Below are 20,189 nucleotides of genomic sequence, written 5' to 3' on the forward strand. Positions count from 1 at the left end.
GTTCGTGCCCCAGTCCGGGAAGATCCCACATGCCGTGGAGCGGCTGGGCCCGTGAGCCATGGCCTCTGAGCCTGCGCGTCCGGAGCCTGTGCTCTGCAACAGGAGAGGCCACAACAGTGAGAGGCCTGCGTACCGCAAAAAAAATTTAAAAAAAAGAAATGTACATCTGAGTTGAATATATGTGAAAAGGTATGCACAGCTGCCAGCATAGGTGTGTTAACAGCTACCATTGTAACCACATTTCTTTCTCAGAAGCCCTACATATTCCAAATACTTCATTTCTACTTTTTATTATCATGAAAGGAATGCATACTTTTGGCTCCCCAAAAGCAAACCACATAGAAGAGTATTAACTGAAAACTGAGAGAATCTGACCTAGCTGTACAGTTAAGAATTCTGATATATCCTTTCAGAAATGTCCTGTGCTTACATAAGCATACATATAAACATGTTTTTTTTAAAAAAAATGCCACTTGGTGGAATCTAAAGAAATGGTACAAATCAACTTATTTGCAAAACGGAAACAGAGTCACAGATGTAGAGAGCAGACTTACGGTTGCCAAGGGGGAAAGTGGCGGGGAGGGATGAATTGGGATATTGACATATACAAACTACTATATAATATAAAATAGATAACTAATAAGAACCTACTGTATAGCACAGGGAACTCAACATTCTGTAATGACCTATAATGGGAAAATAATCTAAAAAAGAGTAGATATGTGTATGTGTATAGCTGATTCACTGTGCTGCACAGCAGAAACTGACACAGCATTGTAAATCAACTATACTCCAATAAAAATTGATAAAAAGATAAAAATAAAAAATGCACTTGAGGACTTCCCTGGTGGCGCAGTGTTAAGAATCCACCTGCCAATGCAGGAGACACGGGTTTGAGCCCTGGTCTGGGAAGATCCCACATGCCGCGGAGCAACTAAGTCCATGCGCCACAACTACTAAGCCTACGCTCTAGAGCCCGCGCGCCTAGAGCCCATGCTCCACTACAAGAGAAGCCACTGCGATGAGAAGCCCGAGCACTGTATCGAAGAGTAGTCCTCACTCACTGCAACTAGAGAAAGCCCAAGCACAGCAACAAAGACCCAACGCAGCCAAAAAAAAAAAAAAAAAAAAAAAAAAAAAAGTACTTGGAATCATAAATGTACTGGTTATAGCAGTTGCTTTTTTTACTTGACATTTCCTGTATATTTTCCATGTCTGTACACTAGATCTAACTCATCCTTTTAAACTGTTGCTTCCTCCTTCATTTAATTAATTTTATTATGGACTGAATTGTGTCCATATGTTGAAATTTATATGTTGAATACCTAACCTTCAATGTGACTGTGTTTGGACATGGGGCCTTTAGGGAGGTAACTGAGGTTAAATGAGGTCCTCTGATTGGGGCCCTAATATGATAGGACTGGTGTCCTTACATGAGGAAGCAACACCGGAGACCTCTCTCTCTCCAAGCAACCACAGAAGAAAAGCCATGTGAGGACACTGTCTACAGGTTGTGAGTAGAGGTCTCACCAGAAACCAACTCTGATGGCACATTGATCTTGGATTCATAGCCTCCAGAACTATGAGAAAATAAATTTCTGTTGTTTAAGTCACCCAGTCTTTGGTACTTTGCTCTGAAAGCCCAAGCAGACTAATACAGATGTATTTTTTGGGGGGGGGTCATGCCGCACAGCATGTGGGATCTTAGTTCCCCAACCAAGGATTGAACCTGCGCCCCCTGCATTGGAAGTGTGGAGTCTTAACCACTGGACCACCAGGGAAGTCCCAGATATATTCTATTTCGTTCAATTAGTCTCCTAATAAGAGATGTGTAGGGTTTTTTTAAACATTAAGTATAAGGCACCAATGATTTTCTCACACATTCATGATGATGGTTAGATACACTCTTGGAACTGAAATGGGTCAAAGGGCATGCACATCTTAAATCTGATACTGCCAAACCACCCTTTAAAAAAGTACTACCAATTTCTGTCCCCCCAGTAGGAGTGCTTGTTTCCCTAAACTGGAACCAGCCTCCCAGGTGAAAGTGCTCACTCATTCAACACTTATTCAGTACTTATTTCTGAATAGGACCAGGCACTGTGCAATGTGCTTAGGACACAGTAGTGAACAAAGCATTAAGTTCTTGCTCTCAAGGATCTGTATTCTAGGGAGAAACAGTTGGTAAGTAAGAATACACACATAAATCCATAGGCGGTCTGGGAAGCTGTCTCTGAGATAACATCTGAGCAGAGACCCAGATGGAGACAGAAAACAAATCTTACCAATACTTGAAGAAAGAATGCTAAGAGTGTTTCATGGTTTTAATTGTCTTTTAAAAATAAGCAAAGTTGGGGGACTTCCCTGGTGGTTCGGTGGTTAAGACTCCACGCTTCCAGTGCAGGAGCGTGTTCTATCCCTGTTCGGGGAACTATGATCCCACACGCCACGCAGAGTGGACAAAAAAAAAAAAAAAAAAAAACCAACAACCGCAAAGTTGGGAGTTCCCTGGTGGGCTAGTGCTTAGGATTTGGCGCTTTCACTGCCATGGCCCAGGTTCAGTCCACGGTCGGGAAACTGAGATCCTGCAAGCATGAGAGGTGCGGCCAAAAAGAAAAAAAAGCAAAGTTGCAATTCTATTCCTCCGTATACACCAAACGAATTGAAAACAAACAGGTATTCAAATACTTGTACACCAATGTTCACAGCAGCACTATTCTCAATAGGGCTACCACACACGGAAGAATAAACTGCTAATAGAAGCTCAAAGTAGCGCCTTGAAGAATGAGTAGGAAACATCAGAAGAAGTGGAGGTTTCTAGACAGAGATGTTAGCAAAGAATGAAATCTAGGGACTGGACAGGGATGAGAAAAATAAGGCAGTGTTAAAGTAATGACTAGAAAATAAGAGATAAAATATATGGGAGGGAAGGGAAAAGATAGACACTAACTGGCACTCACTTTGATATAAAATGGATCATTCTATCAGCCTCACCAGATACAGCCATTCATTAAGAGTCCAAGGTTCAAGAATAAGAAAAGACCTTCAGGGACAAAACTAAAAACATAAAATGTGCAAGAAGGAAAAAGTTTAGAATGTTCTACTTGTGCCTCTTGCAGTGCCGCCTCTAGCTTTTGATTTAAGACTTATTTGCACGCTTTTCTCATCCTCTCTTGCAGATTAGAATTTCCTTTGGAGCAGAGACCACGTCTTTATCATTTAACATTCACAACAGCACTTCAAACACAATCTGAATAAAGCTGAATCTATTATCTCCAACTTAATCATATTAACAGTGCATAATCCCTCCAGTCACTCGGGTACAAAGTCAGGTCTCCACACACCTGTGGCCAGGGACCAGCCTGGAGCTCTACAATCACCCTCTCCTTATCTTTCTTGTCTTTTTCTCTGCTGAGCACAGTTCAAGCCCTCATTACACTCATCTAATTAGTATCCTAGCTAATATTTTCCCAGCCAACTCTACCCTCACACTTCCAGAATAACGTCCCTAAAATACTGTATTTTACTCTCATACTTAGAACAATGAAAATGTCTTACAAAAAATAATTGATTAAAAATAAAGTCAAAATCCTAGCGTAGCATTCCTGACTCTGCTTTTTCTGCTCTATCTCCTCTAAAGAACATTCACATACCCAGCCCTCTCTTCACACTGAACTACCGAATAGTTTTAGGATTTGCCCTTTGTTCCACCTGCATGCCTTTGCTCACATGGTTCTCTCTGCCCCTGGAATACTTTATACTTCCTCCCCAGCATTTATAACTTTCTTTTTGCTTTACGCAGGTTTTCATCTTCTCTACTAGGCCCTAAGCAGGGTCTTTGCATTCTCCACACCTGCCTATCAACTGCTATATATCAATATTCTTGCAGGGATCATCCCCACACGTCATAGCACCACGCCCTGCTCAAAATAGAGAATAATTATTTAAATGAATGATGGTCCATGCTCACCTCCCTCACCCTTCTGTCCAACGCAGAGAGAAAGTAAATAACAAATACTTGTTGAATTTAATTGTTTGGACAAAAATGAAGGGATATGGCCACATCTTAAAAGCATATTCTAGGTCTTTCCAGCTGTAAAATCCTGACCCAGCTTCCGAGGTATCCCCCACCGAGATCTCTCCTTTTGAAATTGGATTCCACTGAACGCACACAGGAGCCTCACCTGGAGGACTGCTGCATATAACGGGGATAAGGCCCTTTCTCACTTCTGAGACGTAAGGGCGGAGGGGGAGGGGGCGGGACCTTCAGACCCGCCCAGCAGCACTCCGAGCTGCAAGTGCCACCTTGTCCTTTCCCTAGCGTTGTACCGTTTACAACGCGCCATCACGTAGATTTCATCCTCGTAACAATCTCGTGAGGCAGAAATTCTCATCTCCCTAAAGAAACAAAATCAGAGATGGAGAAGAGAAGAGGCGTGGCAACGAGCCGCGGCGAGGAAGGCGGGTGGAAGCCCGGAGCGCGAGCTGGATTTCGTTCCTGGCTCAGCCCTGATCCGGCCTGCTCACTCGCAGCGCGAGGAGCAGGTCAGGCGCGCAGAGGACCCGAAGGCCCTGCCGCTCTCACACTCCGGATGCTAACACTCTGCGAGAACCCAGACACTCAGACTCGCTCTCTCGGCACCCCCCAGGGCCCCCCGCGCGCCCGCCCCCTTCGCGACCCTGCCGGAAGTCCCGCCTCGCCCGCCGCGGCCGTCCCCCATTGGGCTACGCGCCGGGGTCTCGCCGCCGGTTGGCTGCTCGGCGGCGTGAGCCCTGGGCGGCCACTGCAGGCCCCTGGCGAGGGACCACATCGAGAGCCGCAGAGACGCGAGGTCCAGCGCGGGAGGCGGGGCTGGGGGCGCGGGACGGGGAGCGCCGCCGGCCGGCGGGACTTCCGCCACGGGACCCGGAAGGAGCCGCGCTGCCGCTGGTGGGAGTTGTAGTCCGGCCGTGGTTGGGGGGGGCCCTTGGCTCATGCGCGGTGCACCGAGGCTTGTTTCACATCTGTAACAACAGGTGAATTGGGCTTTTGATTCTCCCTTTTCGTGCCCCATTGAGGAGCTTACCGCGGCCGTGGGTGGTCAGCGCGAGGAGGGGTCCGGGTCCGACCGCCGGCTTGGCGGAGAGTGGGGCGGAGAAGCGGGCGGGCCGGAGGAGCAGGCCGGGCATCCGAGGCCTGCCCGGGAAGCCGGCCGGGCCGAGCCGTGAGCAACCAGGCCTCGGCCTGCCGTTGCCATGGAGCCGGGGCGGGGGCGGGGGCGGGGGCCCGACCGGTCCGCCAGGGCGGGCCTCGTAGCCAGGGGCACCGCGGGGGCCGCGGGAGAGGCCGCTTCATTGGCGCAACGACGCCTCCGTCTCAGGGGATGCTCTGTTTCCCGAGGCAGGGCCTGGAGGAAGCCCCCGGAGTGCCCTGGGACCTTTGTCTGCCCCCGTGCCGCCTGGACCGTTCTTCCACAAAGAGGCCTGGTGCATTCTGGCCCCCCTGGTTTGCCCCCTTTTGCACCGACCTTGTCACTGGGGGAGGCCAAGGGGTGAGGTGTTCTTTGTTTGCTGGTGGTGACTTGCCCCATTTCGCAGGGGAAGACCTAATGCATGTTGGGTCCTTTGTTTGCAGTGAACTGGAGTCCCAGGGGTCCTCAGAGCCCCTGAGCCAGGAGTATGGCGTTAGCATGCTGTCTAATTAGTCCTCGTGTAGCAACACTGGTCACCTTAATTGTGATTTTGCAAGGCAGAGGTTGTCCACTTTGCAACCCCCATCCACAGGGGCTTGTCATACGCTGTAGCAAGTGGACTGCAGATGGCTACTTGCAGATTCTCAACCTGTTTTTGGTTGCAACTTACTGGCCAGAGCGAAATGAGACTTTGATGGTTTCCCTTGCAGTTTCTTTAAAGGCGGTAATCCCGCCGTCATTGTGGGTCTTGACTACATTTTATAATTTACACTTAACCCTTGAAGTTTCCAGGAGGGAGAATTTTTTTTCTTGATGTAGTATTTGGGATTTATATAGTGGTCTTTATTTATGTAGCTGTTTTAGGTGCAGGAAGTACATCCTTTGCTGCATTTTCTTCCTATGTAGGTTGTCCCTTTACCCAAAAGATACTTACTCTCAAAGTGTTTTAATTTATGGAATCGTGGTCCAGAGTTTATCAAAGTTCTTTCCTCTTTCAGGCTTTGAAGATGTCAGTATGAAATATTCTTTCAAAGAATGAATAGGCAACAGCATGATATCATGGAAACAGCATGATATCATGGAAATAAGTGGTATGGTATAAGCATAGAAAACTCTGGAGCTCGGTACCTTAACTGCAGGTTTGCATTCTGCCCTGAGGCAGTTATAACATCTTGGGCAAGTTGTGTAAACTTCTCTGGGAAAATCTGCCTCAATTTCCTTCTCTGGGAAGGATATTTCCTACCTCACTGGGTAGTTGCATAGGTTAAGTGAGATAAAGTCTGTGGAAGTACTTTGTAAACTATAAAAATGGTACTTAGCATTTAATTTTGTTATTTTCCCAATCTGGAAGAGCTTCTTTATCTACCTTAGCTCGATTCATATGATAGTCAGATGGGAGTAGAACTCAAAACTGAAGTAAGTTTTGCTCTGGGCGTGGAGAAAATGCTTTGGGGACTACACATCCCTCTTTACCATGACATATCTTTCTTGGTATCTCACAGGTGTGGATGTAGGGCAGCTCACAATGTGATGGGTATAGAGTGCGTCATGGCAGGTCCTGAAGTGAGGCCAAAGTGTACTGTGTGTGTTTCATGCCACTAACATAACTTGTCCTTGTTGTCAGAGTTAGTAGATGAATTTCAGTGGTCCGGAGCAACTTTCTTTCCCTGCGGGGGCCATCACTTTAGTGACCCAGCATTGTACTTCCCAGGAGGAGGCCCAGCCTCGTGATGAGGAATAGCAAAGAGAGAATTCAGCTCCAGTTCAAAAGCCCACAAAATCTGAGACTGTCACTGCTCTTGTAAGGTAAGTTGATCTAGCCATGCACACAAAGCAGTGGTGGGTCTCATGCCCAGCCACACTGTAAAGCAAAAGGCATGTATTGAATCCATTTGTGACTGTCTTGGAAGAAGGGCATTTTAAATTATACCCTCTCTCTGTCCTTGAATCATCTCATAGTGATTCTGTCTGGAGTTAGGTTTCATTATGCAAGAAATCTTGACATAATATTATTTAACTTATCTCTAGATTATTTTAGAGAAACTCTAAACCATAAAGGTTTCTAACATAATACTGTATAACCAGGAAGGTGGTTTTCTTTTAGATCTCTATGAAATTTTCTAGAGCTCTGTAAAATATCTCTAAAAGATCCTATCTTGAATCTCATAGTATATTTTTTAAGACTGATACATGAAAAGATAGTGCTATATGAGCCTTGGTTGGCATGGAGAGGATCAGGGGCTTTTTAAAAAAGCAAAACCAAGAGTCTGTTTACGAGCAGATGAACTTAAAACTTCTTAGGAAGAAAGTATTGTTTCTTAAAAAATAATCGCTTAGATGTTTTAGATTTTATAATATTCAGAGTTTCTTTAAAATTAGAATCTCAAATTATACTCCTTTTCTTTTAATTTGGATAGAAGGAGTCTATAGAATGTAACTTATTAAAGTAAATTGTATTATTGTTGATATTGTATTGAAGTTTTCTCTCTGAGCTACCATATCCTATCGGCTGAAATTTCCGGCATCCCTGGGGGAGAGGAGGCCATCAGGGCAGACCTGCTATGGACCTGAAAGATTCGTCCCCAGGTCAGCCCTCCACCCCCACCTCCCCATGATTTGAGAATGAGAGGGAATAGCAGTCAGGAACAGGAGTGTAGGCCCCATTAGACTCGTAGTAATGTTGGACATCATCATGATTTGCTAAAATGTTGTGTAGATGTTTTAAACTAATGCCACATAAGATTACTGCACCAACCCAAGAGTACTACAGTATTAGAAACATCTGTAGGGACTTCCCTGGTGGTCCAGTGGTTAAGACTCCGTGCTTCCACTGAAGGGAGCATGGGTTCAATCCTTGGTCGGGTAACTAAGATCCTGCATGCCGCATGGGGCAGCCAAAACAAAACAAAACATACAGACGAACAAAAAAATCTGTAAGTGTGAGTTGGAGTGTTTTTTAAAACAAAATTGTTAAACCAGAGGTGTTACTTATTTGTGTGTGTGTGTGTGTGTGTTTAAGTCTCAAGGTATATTCCTCAGTTAAATGTACTAATAAGCAAAATGCAGCAAAATTTTTGGCCAGCAGTTGAACCTTAACTTAATATTTGTTATTTCATAGAGACTCCGCCATGAAAAGCTTTTTATTTTGAATCACTCTACAGTTACTCTTTGATACTCTCAGTCAAGTCCCATTCCTAAGGGCTTGACTAGGTTTTATGAAAGCCCAGTACACCAGTTTGTTCATAAGGCAATCATCAGTCCCATTTCCTGACGCCACATGAAAAAAGGGGTCCATGTAGGATTTCATTTCTTCCTACACGTCCCAGGATAACTGCAAGTATTGTGATGAGGTGGAAATATATGTCTCTCACGATGGAATGCATCCCTTTCTGTTTAGCAGGGATCAGGGAGTTTAGGACAGAGAAAAGAAGAAAGCTCTCAATTAGAAACAGAGACATGTAATTACTTTGTAGTGGAGATGGCCCTTCCATCCTTAAGACTGGGAGCAGTTGGGGCTCATTAGTGAAGAGCTTCATTTTTCTTGTCTTCTGGACAGTGCTGTCTGTGTTATTGAAATCTTCTCTGTGGGTTCCTGGACCATGAATATTAACCATTGTCTCTCGGCCCTCCTTCTTCTCAGGATTCCAGCTTTCCCTCCTGGCCAGAAATGTTCAGCCTGGACTCATTCAGAAAAGGTAAGAATGTAATTGTGCTTGTGGCCTCAGGCCCTTCCTCCCTGTGACAGGCAGCTATGAAGGCTGTGGAAGTCCCTCACCAGTGTGTAGTCCTTGGACGCCCCTCTTTGGATGACTTTCCAAAGTCCTTTCTTAGCCTTCCTCTTGCGTGGTGTTTATAACCCTTGCCACCCCTTGTCTAGGCCTTTGTGTACATTAGCCACCCCTCTCCCTGAACACCCTCTCCTGCATATTCGCTGCTTATTGAAATCCTACTATTTTTCTGGGCCAGTGTTTTACACCATTTCCTCCGTGAGCCATTCTTGATTCTGTCAACCAAAGACCATTTCTCTTCTCTCTGATTTCCTCAGCACCACATCTGTACTTTCTCGTGCTTAGTCTATCTGAATTACTCATTGCATCACTATATTAGAAGCTCCCCACAGCCGGGGCCTGTTGTGCTCTTCTATCATCCGTGGTACCTGGCATAGCATTTTGCACATGATAGAGCTCAGTAAAAGCTGGTGGAAATGGATTGAGTCATTGTTTTATATTAGTGGTTAGAGAAATTGTGGCAAGTCTTGAAATCAGTACCCTCCAGCAGCTGAGGTGAGAGGATTGCGTAAGCAGTAGCAGAATTGAGACATGGCAGGGCGAGAGGGTAGCATTCAAGGGCTGCTTACAGGAAGAGATATAGGTGGTGAAGACTTGAAGGGGCCAGATCCCAAGGGCATTGTATATCTTAGATAGGAGCAGGACTTTTCTTCTTTAAGGGAATAAAGAGTAAAAGGCCTGTGTCACCTGTATTGAAGCTGACTCTGAGCCTCCTAAGCTGGGCACATTTTACAAATAAATGAGGACCATAACAGGCCATCCTGTTATGGTTCTGACGGATGGTCATATGGCCACTGTTATGGTCATAACTGCTGATGAAAAAGATCCTCCCAGTTGTGTCTCCTCTCCAACTTACGTTCGTAGAGGCCTGGAAAACCTTGGCCAGATGGTGCCCTGTGTAACCCACTGAATGGGGCCAGAAGGAGGCTGGATGTTCCAGGTCTCAGAGCAGCCTCTTCCTGTCTCCTTGTTTGTCTTCAGCCCCTCGATCTGTTTACATATTGCATGAAAAAATTAATCTGTCATCCTCGTTGTATTGGTTAACTGTGTCTGAAAAGGGAAACATTGAACTTGAGTTTAGTGTGGATAGCACATTTTGAGCTGAAAATTAAGTACATTTAATTGCTCTGTGTTTATCTCCTCCTCAGTGGGCTTTGTTGTCCACCCAGTTGTAAAAGGATGAAGACAGGTTCTCTCCTGGTGGGAGAGTCTGAATTAACAGTACTGATTTCATAAAGAGATGGAGAGCCCAATAAAATCACAGTCCTCCTCCTCCCTGTGATAGGGAAATGGTATCAGATGAGAGAGTTTTCGGGGCAAAGTTCCTTTCTAGCATTTGTGATTTTGCTTTCTAGGCTGGAAATTGATTTCTTCAAGAGGTTTTCCTTCAGGGGTGACACTGTCAGCACTCAGCTTAGTGGGAGGCAGCAGGACCTCCCTGAGCCAAAGGCGCCTGGTTCACATCTCACTTCTGCCTCTCGCTGGCCGAGGAGGCTTGGGTGGTGCCTGAGCCTCGCTGTGCGTCCTTCCTTACTATTTAAGTGGGCATAGGGTTGTTCCAAGGATCAGATGAGTTACTATGTGTAAAGAGCTTAGAACAGGGCCTGACACCTGGTAAATTCACAAATCCAAGGTATTAAGTAGCTTCAGGACATAATAATCGGACAGAGTCTGATTTGGGACCTCGCTTTCCACACAGGTAAATGTTTTGTGTTTCTACCAAGAACCGTTTTATGCTTGAAGGTCTCCGGGAAAACCATTAATCAGAAAGAGTTGCTGATTTGAATATTTTCCTTCAGGCAAACCTGTCTTTTCATGGCTGTAAGGCTGAATGCCTTCTCCTGTCTTATGAATGCTGGTCTCATTTGTGGTTTGCATCATGACCTTGGCAATTGGTCATGGGTGGCCTTGTGACACTTTATTGTTGTATAGGACTTCTTTATCTCTTATGGAGTTTTTATGTATTTCTTTGTTCCTCATGGTGAAATTATGAGCTCCCTAGGGCATTGTGAATCTTGAGAGAAAATTTAACATGGTATAAAGCTTGATTCAGACTGGCTAGGGTTCGAATCTGGTCCCCACTAACACTAACAAGGTGTTAACTTACCTGTTTCCCAGCCCCTGTCTTCAGGGGTATAGTGAAGTTTAGAGATGATATAGGAAAAGCACTTGGCTGTAGTCTGTCCCCAGCCCTTAGCCATAGGTTGGCAGGCCTTTAATAAATGATAGGAGGTTGATCTATTTGGGGTACAGCCCTGTAGCCCATGTTTTTCTGGAGAGTGACAGCCTGGCCTCAACATGCACTGTGCTGTGTGGCTGCAAAATTGAGCACCTGCCGTGTACAAGCCACTAGGGTAGAGATAGTTGTATTTCAGAGATGCTTTCTGGCACTCAGGGCTTTACGATCTTAATGGAATGGGCCATTTGATGGTTCTGAAGGTAATGGCCCTAGCAATTCCCTGCAGCGTTGTGGACGGTGGCCCACTGGGTCTTGGGGCTACCATCTTTCCTATTATGTAGTTAAACAGAGCTGCCAACGCCTCCCAACTAGAACCTGGTAAGTGTGCCTGGTAAGTTACCTGTTATTGCCTTCACCAGCATCTTAACACAGGTTTCTTGTCTCTCAGCTGTAATGCCATCAGAATCAGGCCACAAAGAGCAAGCTGAGTCTTTTACAGTCAGCACAAAACTTTGAAAAATACTGTATCATCCACAAGAATGTGCAATTTTTCTCCAGCTCCAGTGGTCAGAAGCGGGCTCAGTGATGTTGTTGTGGAATTGTAACAACCTTCCCCCAGTTACTGAAAATGCTTAATGAAATAAAATAATCATCAAATCATTTATTCTCTTATTTTTCAAGCCAGCATCCTTGGATATGAATGAAGACCTTCCTCAAACAGGAAAGGAGAGGTTGAGCTGGTCATTTACAACCTTAGCTTCAAGGCAAAGCTGGAATTAGTTCCAAGATAACCTTGATCTTAGGCACTTTGTTCCAGAAGTAGCAACATTTCTGCTGTAACAGTACATACGTTTTCTGCAGAATCACACACCTGCAATGTTTTAAGAGGGCTTATGAGAAAAATAGAGTTGAGGCTGTACACCTGCAACTTTATGACCAGAAGATGACAAAAACAGTCATTGGTACCTGGGAAGGAGCTTTGGACCACCAAAGCAGGCAGCTCAGTGTGATGCTACAAATGTACGTTGAGCCTTCTAATGAGAATGGAGCTGGCAGTTGCTGAGACACGCAGGTGGAGGTGGAGCTCTGAGCCCGTGGGGCAGCCGTTAATGAGTGTGTGCCGCTGGGAATGTGGGGGAAGGGGACCTGAGTGCAAGTACCTGCTTTCCCCTAACATTTTATTATGAAAAAATTTCAGAAATACTGAAATGTTGAAGAAGTTGTATAGTGACCACCCATGTATCTACCACCTCGATTCCCTACAGGCACTTGATTTTAATTTTTAAAAAATACAGCTGAAGGGGCTTTTTCTTTTCCTGCTGAAAATTTTCATTCCACTCCTGCTTTTTAGTTCCCTTGCCTTAGAAAAATCAGATTTGAACCAAGGGTTCTTATGTTTACTGATATTGTTCCCCCATTTACCAATTGTACATGAGCTAATTTGCATTATAGAAAAGGACATCATTTTAGCACTACAGGCTGTTGCTCAAGTGTGTAGAGTGTGTATGACTGTCTCTCCCTGCTCCTCTCCTGCCCCATTTATTATACCAAAACGTGGGGCAGAGAGAGCAGAGAGCTCTTGCACCTTTTCCCCCAGACCAGTGATTATCTGATGTTTTCACCATTTCAGTGCTTTTAAAGACCTTAAACCTTTCTTAGTCATACGTTTCCACCTTCCCATGGAACACTCAGTGAGTGTCTTAATTGTAGTTCATGTATATCAGAATTTTGGAACTCCTTAAAAATGTACTTTATGTACCCACTGATGGGTAGTATTTAGTCTCCAAATGAATGGAAATATTTGGAATAGTAAATCATTAACTTTTAGAAAGAAGGAGAAGGCTGGAAAGGGTGGATCTGATACTGGCTCTTGGGGAGGACACCAGCAGTCAATTAGTCCCTCTCTCACCAGTTCTTAGAGGGAGAGAATAATTTGAGATCTGATGGCTTATCTGGGGAACCCATAGCAGATACAGGGGTAGCTTATGTAAGTGGAGGAAAGATAAGTGGAAGAACCCCAGCGATGTGCATGGTACCATGAGACTGTAGAGAAGCACATGGGATGGGCGTTACACTCATGGAGGGTGGCTAAAAGAACAGGGAGAGTTTGAGGGCTTTTTTGAGAGCCAAGGAGGGATCTGTACGAGGCTGTCACGTGTCATGTCTGTATAAGACAATGCCTTCTTTCTGTGTGGCGTTGGTGGCACTGTTTCTCAGAACCTGTGACTGGCTCCAGATATGGTCCAGCAGCTCTGCTGCCCAGAGCTCCTCACGGGTGCTCTGGGGTGAGCCAATCCAGGTGTTCGGAACTGTGAGGGGTGAGAACATGTCACCCTGACGCCCTTTCTCTTTCCCCAGATCGGGCCCAGCACAGGCAGCGTCAGTGCAAACTCCCCCCACCACGTCTTCCGCCCATGTGTGTCAACCCTGCCCCTGGAGGGACCATTTCTCGAGGTAAGGGAGGAGCCATGCCTCCATCACCAGGTTGGTCCAGGGACTCTGGGGAGGCGGGTGGCAGCAGGACCCCGGGTGCCAGGGCCATAGGCCTCTGGAAAGTGGGTGAGGAGTAGTGGGGTTAGCAGAGCTCTCGGAGCCCTCAGGGAGACATCATTTGGAAAGGTCTGGGTTATTTCATGATGCTTGGCCACTTGGCTTAGACCCTTCAGTCTTGTCGGGCCTCCTGGTGTGACCAGGAATAAAGCCTAGGCTCAGTCTGGGTGTCTGGCACCAGTGTGGAGAATCAGAGGGCTTGGACCTTCTAGGCAGTCTCTGGCTCAGGTGCCTCAGAAAGTTCAGGGCGCTTGCAGCAGGGCCAGAACAGAGAGCCCGACTCGGCCTAGTGCCCTCCATCTTGGAGGCTTTGGGGATGCCCGACAAATCACTTCCCTATCTCCCCCAGCACCTCAAAGCACTTTACTGACATTAGAATCTGTCTCTCAGTCCATTTGGCAAGGTAGGCTCTCCTTTTGATCGGGGAGAATGTCAAAGCTCCCCGACAGGTGACAGCTGACCTCAGATCCCACTGGTACCCAGGGATGGGGCCAGTAATAGGACCCAGGGAAGCATCTCTGCTCGTGAGTGTCTCTTCTCTTCCCTCAAACTTAGATCTTTTCCAGGTCTGCTAAGACCAGTGCTCCTGGCGGCCTCTTGTCCTGACAGCTGCTCTTCCCAACTCCATTGGCCACCTGTTCACACGCCTCCCTCAGTTTTTTAGTGGAAGAACACTATTATAGTTCATAGAGTCTTTCCCTTATTTGGAGACAGCATGTCCACTTTAGGCTCTGTCTGTAAAGTGCTTTGAAGGTCAAGAGCTCAGGAAGGGTGCGGGGAACACACAGCACCTCAGTTTCTGCAGCACACACTGCTGCCGTGTTCCCACGTGGTTTCTACATGCACTGCCCTCCTGCCGCAGTGGCCCTGACTGTAGACAGCAGTATAGAAATAAGTACTTCTGGCCCCTGTGACCATTTGACTTAGGTATTAAAGAAATGCCACCCCCTACCGTTGCCAAAACAAGAGTTGATTGCCCTTTTTTCTTTCTTTCTTAAAATGCCCTGTAACTCGAAAAGGCTGAACGTTAACATTTCCAACATGGCAGGTGAGTGGCTCTGAGAGTGTCAGATGTGCTTTGGCTAAGCTTAAAGATGGTTAGTTGGGATTAACCAGGCAGCATGGCTAGGCAGTGCCTCCTTGAGCACATGCAGAGGAGAAGGCCGCTGCTCTTGGAAGGGGCAGCTGCTCCCTGTGGGGCAGCCCAACAGGCCTGCACTGTCTTCCCCAGAGGAAGATAGACACCCGTCTCCCCCTGCCCCCCAGCCTGATTGTCTCCTTACAGCTCCACCTCCAGAAGGTATCTGGGTATATGCATCTTTGCCTTCTCTTTCTTTTTTAAGCTATAAAGCGTTCTTGCCTCTGTTCCTTTATCACAGAAGCAACAATCTCTTAGTCCACGTGACTCTTGGACCTTTCTGCCATGCTTTCTGATTCCCTGCAGGCTTTGCTGGTACCTCTGTCCAGAAGAAGGAAATGCAGGGCAGAAACAATGTCTCCGGTGTTCAAATAGGAAAACAATGCTCAGAAAATAGTGGCCACTTAAATAGGTTACAGTGCCCATCAGAGTCAGATTTGGAATTGGAAAAAAATATCACCTCCTTTCCCAGTCTACCCTTCCCTCTACGGCCAACCTCTTACCAAGGCCACATTCCAAAGTAAAGGGTGAATAAATTAAGAAACTTGCCCCCAACCGTCCCCTGCGAATCTTCCCCACCCATGCAGATCTGAGATGTAGAGCAGCTAGAAAGCAACATGGGATAACACGCCTTCCCATGCAGATCTGAGATGTAGAGCAGCTAGAAAGCAACATGGGATAACACGCCTTCTGGCAGGATTCTGGGGACCACAGGACTGGTCCTGTCCATTCCCTGATATAGACGTATCACCTCTTGGCGTGGTGGTTTACCTCAAGGGACCTTGGGGCTATACATACATGGATGGGAGAGCCGTGAGAATGTGTCGGGTGGTCAGGGTGGCCACCCAGCCCCTGCAGGTCCCCTTACCTTTCTTTTTTCTTTCTTTTTTTTTGTTCCCCTTACCTTTCTCGTTGCCAACCAGGTGGACCATTTCTTGCCATTTTGACCATCCATAAAATATCTAACTATGATTAAGTTGACAGAACTTTGGCTGAGACGTCTAGTTTTTTCAGCTGTCAGTGGTCCCTCTCACTTTCCCTCCAGAAGTTCTCTGGTCTGCCCAAAGTCCATACTGTCTTGGGCTTCCTCCTGTTGCTTTTTCCTGGGGCCTCCAAAGTTTAGAATACTACAACATCCTCCTGTGTATTCAGAAGATCCTTTAACCTTAATTCCGTGCTTCTAGATGTCATTGTTTAGCACTTTGAGTACCAGACATTGTTCTTGATCCAGAAGTGATGGTGAGATCTCTGAGCCAGTAAACCCTTCCTTTTTTCAGAACTTCCCTTCTTTTTCACAGGCAGAGGAGTCAACTTTCTCTCCCCAAAGAATGGAGAGTGGAAGAGAAAGCTTAATGTTGGTGGAAAGGAACCAGGGGCATGCCTGAGCCTCTTTAACTTTCTTCAAGGTCCTCTAAAGCAGGAGTCAGCAAGCTTTCTTTAAGGATTGGAGAGTACACATTCCAGGCTATGCAGGCCATATGGTTTCCCTTGCAGCTACTTAACTCTGCCATTATAGCATGAAAGCAGTAATAGATAATACAGAAACAAGTGAGCAGGGCTATGTTCCAATAAAACTTTATTTTTAAAAACAGGCAGTGGGTGGGTTTGGTCTTCAGACTACACTTTGGCCACCCCTGCTCTAGACCAATGGGGAGATCACAGAACCAGAATGGTTCCAAGAGCTGGTCTAAGAGTTGCCCTCATTTTACAAAAGGCAATGAGGTTTGCGGAGGTGAAATATATGCTCAAGGTGACACCAGCTGTTAGAACCCAGATGAAGTAAATGAAATAGGAAAAGGGGACAAAGAGCGCCCAGAGAACCAACTAGTTGGTTGGCATCACCTGACCTTTTTTTTTATACATAAAATCTCAAATATCTGTTTGAAATATGTTTTCTAAAATAGAGAAAATAGTATAGTAAATCCCTATGTACCTATCACCTGGCTTGAACAATGAACAGCTCATGGACAATCTTACTTTGTGTGTATCTTTCCACTTTGGCCCCTTTGGAAGCAAATCCATGAAATCATAGCATTTCAGCCTTAGCCTAAGTGGCTGTCAGAGCAGAGTGCTATTCTGAGGGCTTCCTGAAACACCAAGATAGACCCAGGCCCTGCTTTCCAGATGGTTTCGGCTGTTGCCTCCTTCAGCCTTCAGACGCCATAATTTTCCAAATTTGGCCTCAGCTACTGCTGCCACTCCCAAGCTTGCTAAGTTTCTGGATTCTTTTGAGGGAATTTGGGCTGCTAACAATCCTTGAAAAGTACTCCTGAAGCTGGGTGGATGCCTTAGGTTTTGGCAAATTAAAGTGCCACTTGGCCAAATTCAAAGCCTTTGTAAATCATGTTCTGCCCCAAGGGTTTTGCCGTCCCTATATGGATGATCTGGGTAGGGGTGTTTGACATGGATGGTGATGTCCCTTTGTGACGTCAGACCACTGCTGCCAGGGCCACCTTCCCTTTTTTGCCCTTTCCTGGTTAAAAACCCACTGAGGAGGGAATGGAGGAGCAGGAGTTGAAGCTGCCCCATTTTGCTCTGGGTCTGCTTCTAAGGGACCTGTCCCCTGTTGTCTCAGATCTCAGAGGGCAGAGGCGTCTCTATCAGAGCACTCTGCAAAGCCCCCTTCCAAACATTCCGATTTTATATTAACCACAGCCATACCAAATGAGTAGAGCAAGTTTGTCCTAATTTCCCCCAGTGATAAAATGGCCCAAGGTTCACAGCTGGCACGTGGTAGACTTGGGTCTAAGCCCAAGTGTTATGACTCAAATCCCATGTTCTTGCCATAGGCCAGCAGTTCTGTGTGTGATCCCAGACCAGCAACCTCAGTATTATCTGGAAACTTGTTAAAAATGCAGATCTTGGGCCCTATTCCAGATCTAATGACTAAGAAACTCTGGGGGGGTGGTGGTGGCTCCCAGTAATGTTTTAATAAGCTCTTCAGGGGATCATCGGAATCACATCTAGAATTATAAAACAAACAACAAACAGCCCCCCACTGCCAGCTGCACCCCAACTGCACTGCCAACCTCTGACCAAGACCTCCTTCCAAGGGATTGAGACCTTGAGGCCCTTGCTGTCACCGCCGCTGCCCCAACATGCAGATCCAGTCTGATTCCCACCTGACCCAAAACCCTGCTCCTCAGTGCCAGAAGAGGAAGAGGAATGAGCCTGGCCAGAACCCAGGTGTAGTAGTTTGGAAGCAGAATCCCATCTGGCTTTCAAACAAGCATGGAACAGCAGCTTCAGACTTTCACTGCAGGAACAGCTCAATTCTTGGGCACAGTGTCCAAGTTGGGTACTTTACATCTTTGACTCCAGCTCTGGAGAGTAAACCTGGTTTGCTTATGTTCAAGAGGTCTTCCCTGTCCTGGCTCCAGATTCTTCACCAGGTTTATTTTGTAAGCCATTAAATGAGGTGGCTGTGCCCCAGCTTAGCAATGATCGTACGCTCTGCTGGCTGGGAGTGCAGACCAATTTGCAAGGGCATGTGGGAGGTATTTACCCGCAATGGGTAGGACCTAGAGGGAACTTCAAGTTCATTTCCTTGGATGGACATTAAGCTAAGGCCTGTACTATTTCCCAAGAAACCCCACTCTCTCTTCCTGCCTCAGCTTCAGATGACGAGTCTGTGGGTTGGATTTACTGGGGGAGTGATTTCGGCAGGGTTCCAGCCCCGGTCTGGTCGGCCCACCGGTTGACTGGAGCGTGCAGCGCTGGAGGCCCTGGGCTGCCTGGGGCGGGAGCCATCTCGGCTCGGTCCCGGGTCCGCCCGTCCGGCAGGGGGAGCGCGGCGCCCGGGCCGCTCGCTCCTGTCCTTCTATCCTGTCCCTGCCGAGCTCCGGAGTCGCGGGGGCGGGCGGGAGCGAGATGGCGGCCGCCAGGAGACTCATGGCGCTGGCCGCCGGCGTCTCTCCGCGCCTGCGGCCGCTGGCTCCCTACACCCCCGGGCGACAGGGACGCCCGCGCGGCCTCTCGACAGGCTGCATCCACCCCGACCGCACGAAGGCGGCCGCTGAGGCTGAGGCGGGGGCGGCCCCCGACGGGCCTGGGGAAGGCGACGGAAGCATGGTGAACGGTGAGGGCAGAGGCAGCCAGGCTGCGACGCCCTTGACTTCGGGGGATAACAGAGCTAGGGGCGCGGGCTGGGGTCGGGCCCTCTCTTGTATGGCTGAGACCGCCATTCATTGGCGGGCTGGAGCCCTGCTGTTGTAAAGCTCAGTGTGGCTCAGGCCCAAATGGTCCCCAAGCGCGGAGGTTCTGGGACTGGAGCGCTTGCACCTTGCAACAGTAGGTGATAGGTGCGTACCACAAGGGAGTTGGGGAAAACAGGTAAACGTCCAGTTCCTGCCAGGTCGGTGGTCAAGGGTTAGAGCATCAAGGTTAAGCACATCCTCGCTGTTGTGAGAAAGGCAAAGAGCTCAAAATACACCTGAGACTTCAGAATCTCGAATAGAGACAGAATGATTGCTCTAGTGGACCCCAGCGCGGTGCCTCCTGAATGGTGCAGGAAATGAAACTGGTAAGAGCATCCCTGCCCATCAAGGATGGACAGAGAGAGCCAGCCTCTGCCCTATAGAGCTGGAGGGGGTACCAGGGCACGTCTGCTGTTACATGTGTGTCTAGTGGGCTACTTAAAGTTGGGTCGTCCTGTGGGATGGAACCCCTTTGAGTCTACTTACATACTGTTTCTCGACTACTCGATTCTCAGTTGCTTTACAAGTTAACATTTAGAGGGAGACAGGGCCAGGCAGACTCCTCCCTCTTGGCCAGTTGACACAGGAGTCTGCTCCAAGGAAATAGCCTCAACCCAGGCAGCAGAGCTACAGCAGAACTCCTGGAGGAGCTTTTTCAAAAAACAGACTTGCCTAACATCATTGCCATTCTCAAGTGCCCTGTGGGGATCAGGGTGGGCAGTGCTGTGAAGAAGCTCCCCAGGTGACTTATGATTGATGCATGCAGGTGCACAGGTGCATATATGTACCCCCTACAAAATTACTTTTTGGAGCTGAATTATAATGCTAGAGACTGGGGGTGGAGAATGAAAAGGCTTCCCATCCCTTCTGCTGGTCTCTGACTCTGCATCTCTTGAAGATCCACTCTGGTGCTTTGGGGCTCTTCCTTTAGTTTTCAGCCACTCTCAGCAGGCTTCTTCATGGTCTAAGTCCTGTGTTTGGCACAAGCTGCTTCTAGGTGGACACCTCACCCATTTGTGCTCTGGGATTGATCCAAAGTGCAATCAACTTCTCACGGTGTTTGATGCATCCTGCCTCCACTTGGTTCACTGCAGTGAACTCCCGGGAGGAATAGCTCATGCCCGTGTCTAAGCTAAGGAGGTCTCTAATCAGTGTCCCTACACATAA

At 47.3% G+C, this 20,189-nt stretch overlaps 1 protein-coding gene across 5 annotated transcripts in view; it reads left to right on the forward strand.

Annotated features, from left to right (window-relative positions):
- The first annotated feature begins 4,923 nt into the window (after positions 1-4,923).
- The window catches only part of DHX30 (DExH-box helicase 30), a 30,460-nt gene continuing 15,194 nt past the window's right edge, over positions 4,924-20,189 (forward strand). Inside the window, exons 1-7 of one of the 5 annotated variants that reach the window (XM_060111194.1) lie at positions 4,944-5,016; positions 5,385-5,531; positions 6,883-6,977; positions 7,651-7,757; positions 8,812-8,866; positions 13,497-13,592; positions 14,708-14,736. In XM_060111194.1, the coding sequence (XP_059967177.1) occupies positions 7,733-7,757; positions 8,812-8,866; positions 13,497-13,592; positions 14,708-14,736 (205 nt within the window). In that variant the 5' untranslated portion in view covers positions 4,944-5,016; positions 5,385-5,531; positions 6,883-6,977; positions 7,651-7,732. Of the gene's footprint in view, positions 5,017-5,384; positions 5,532-6,882; positions 6,978-7,650; positions 7,758-8,811; positions 8,867-13,496; positions 13,593-14,707; positions 14,737-18,656; positions 18,905-20,189 lie in introns of those variants that run through there. The other 4 variants (XM_060111192.1, XM_060111195.1, XM_060111196.1 and 1 more) reach the window with 4 other exon arrangements.

This window comes from Mesoplodon densirostris, chromosome 10 (genome assembly GCF_025265405.1).
Source record: "Mesoplodon densirostris isolate mMesDen1 chromosome 10, mMesDen1 primary haplotype, whole genome shotgun sequence".
NCBI lineage: Eukaryota > Metazoa > Chordata > Mammalia > Artiodactyla > Ziphiidae > Mesoplodon > Mesoplodon densirostris.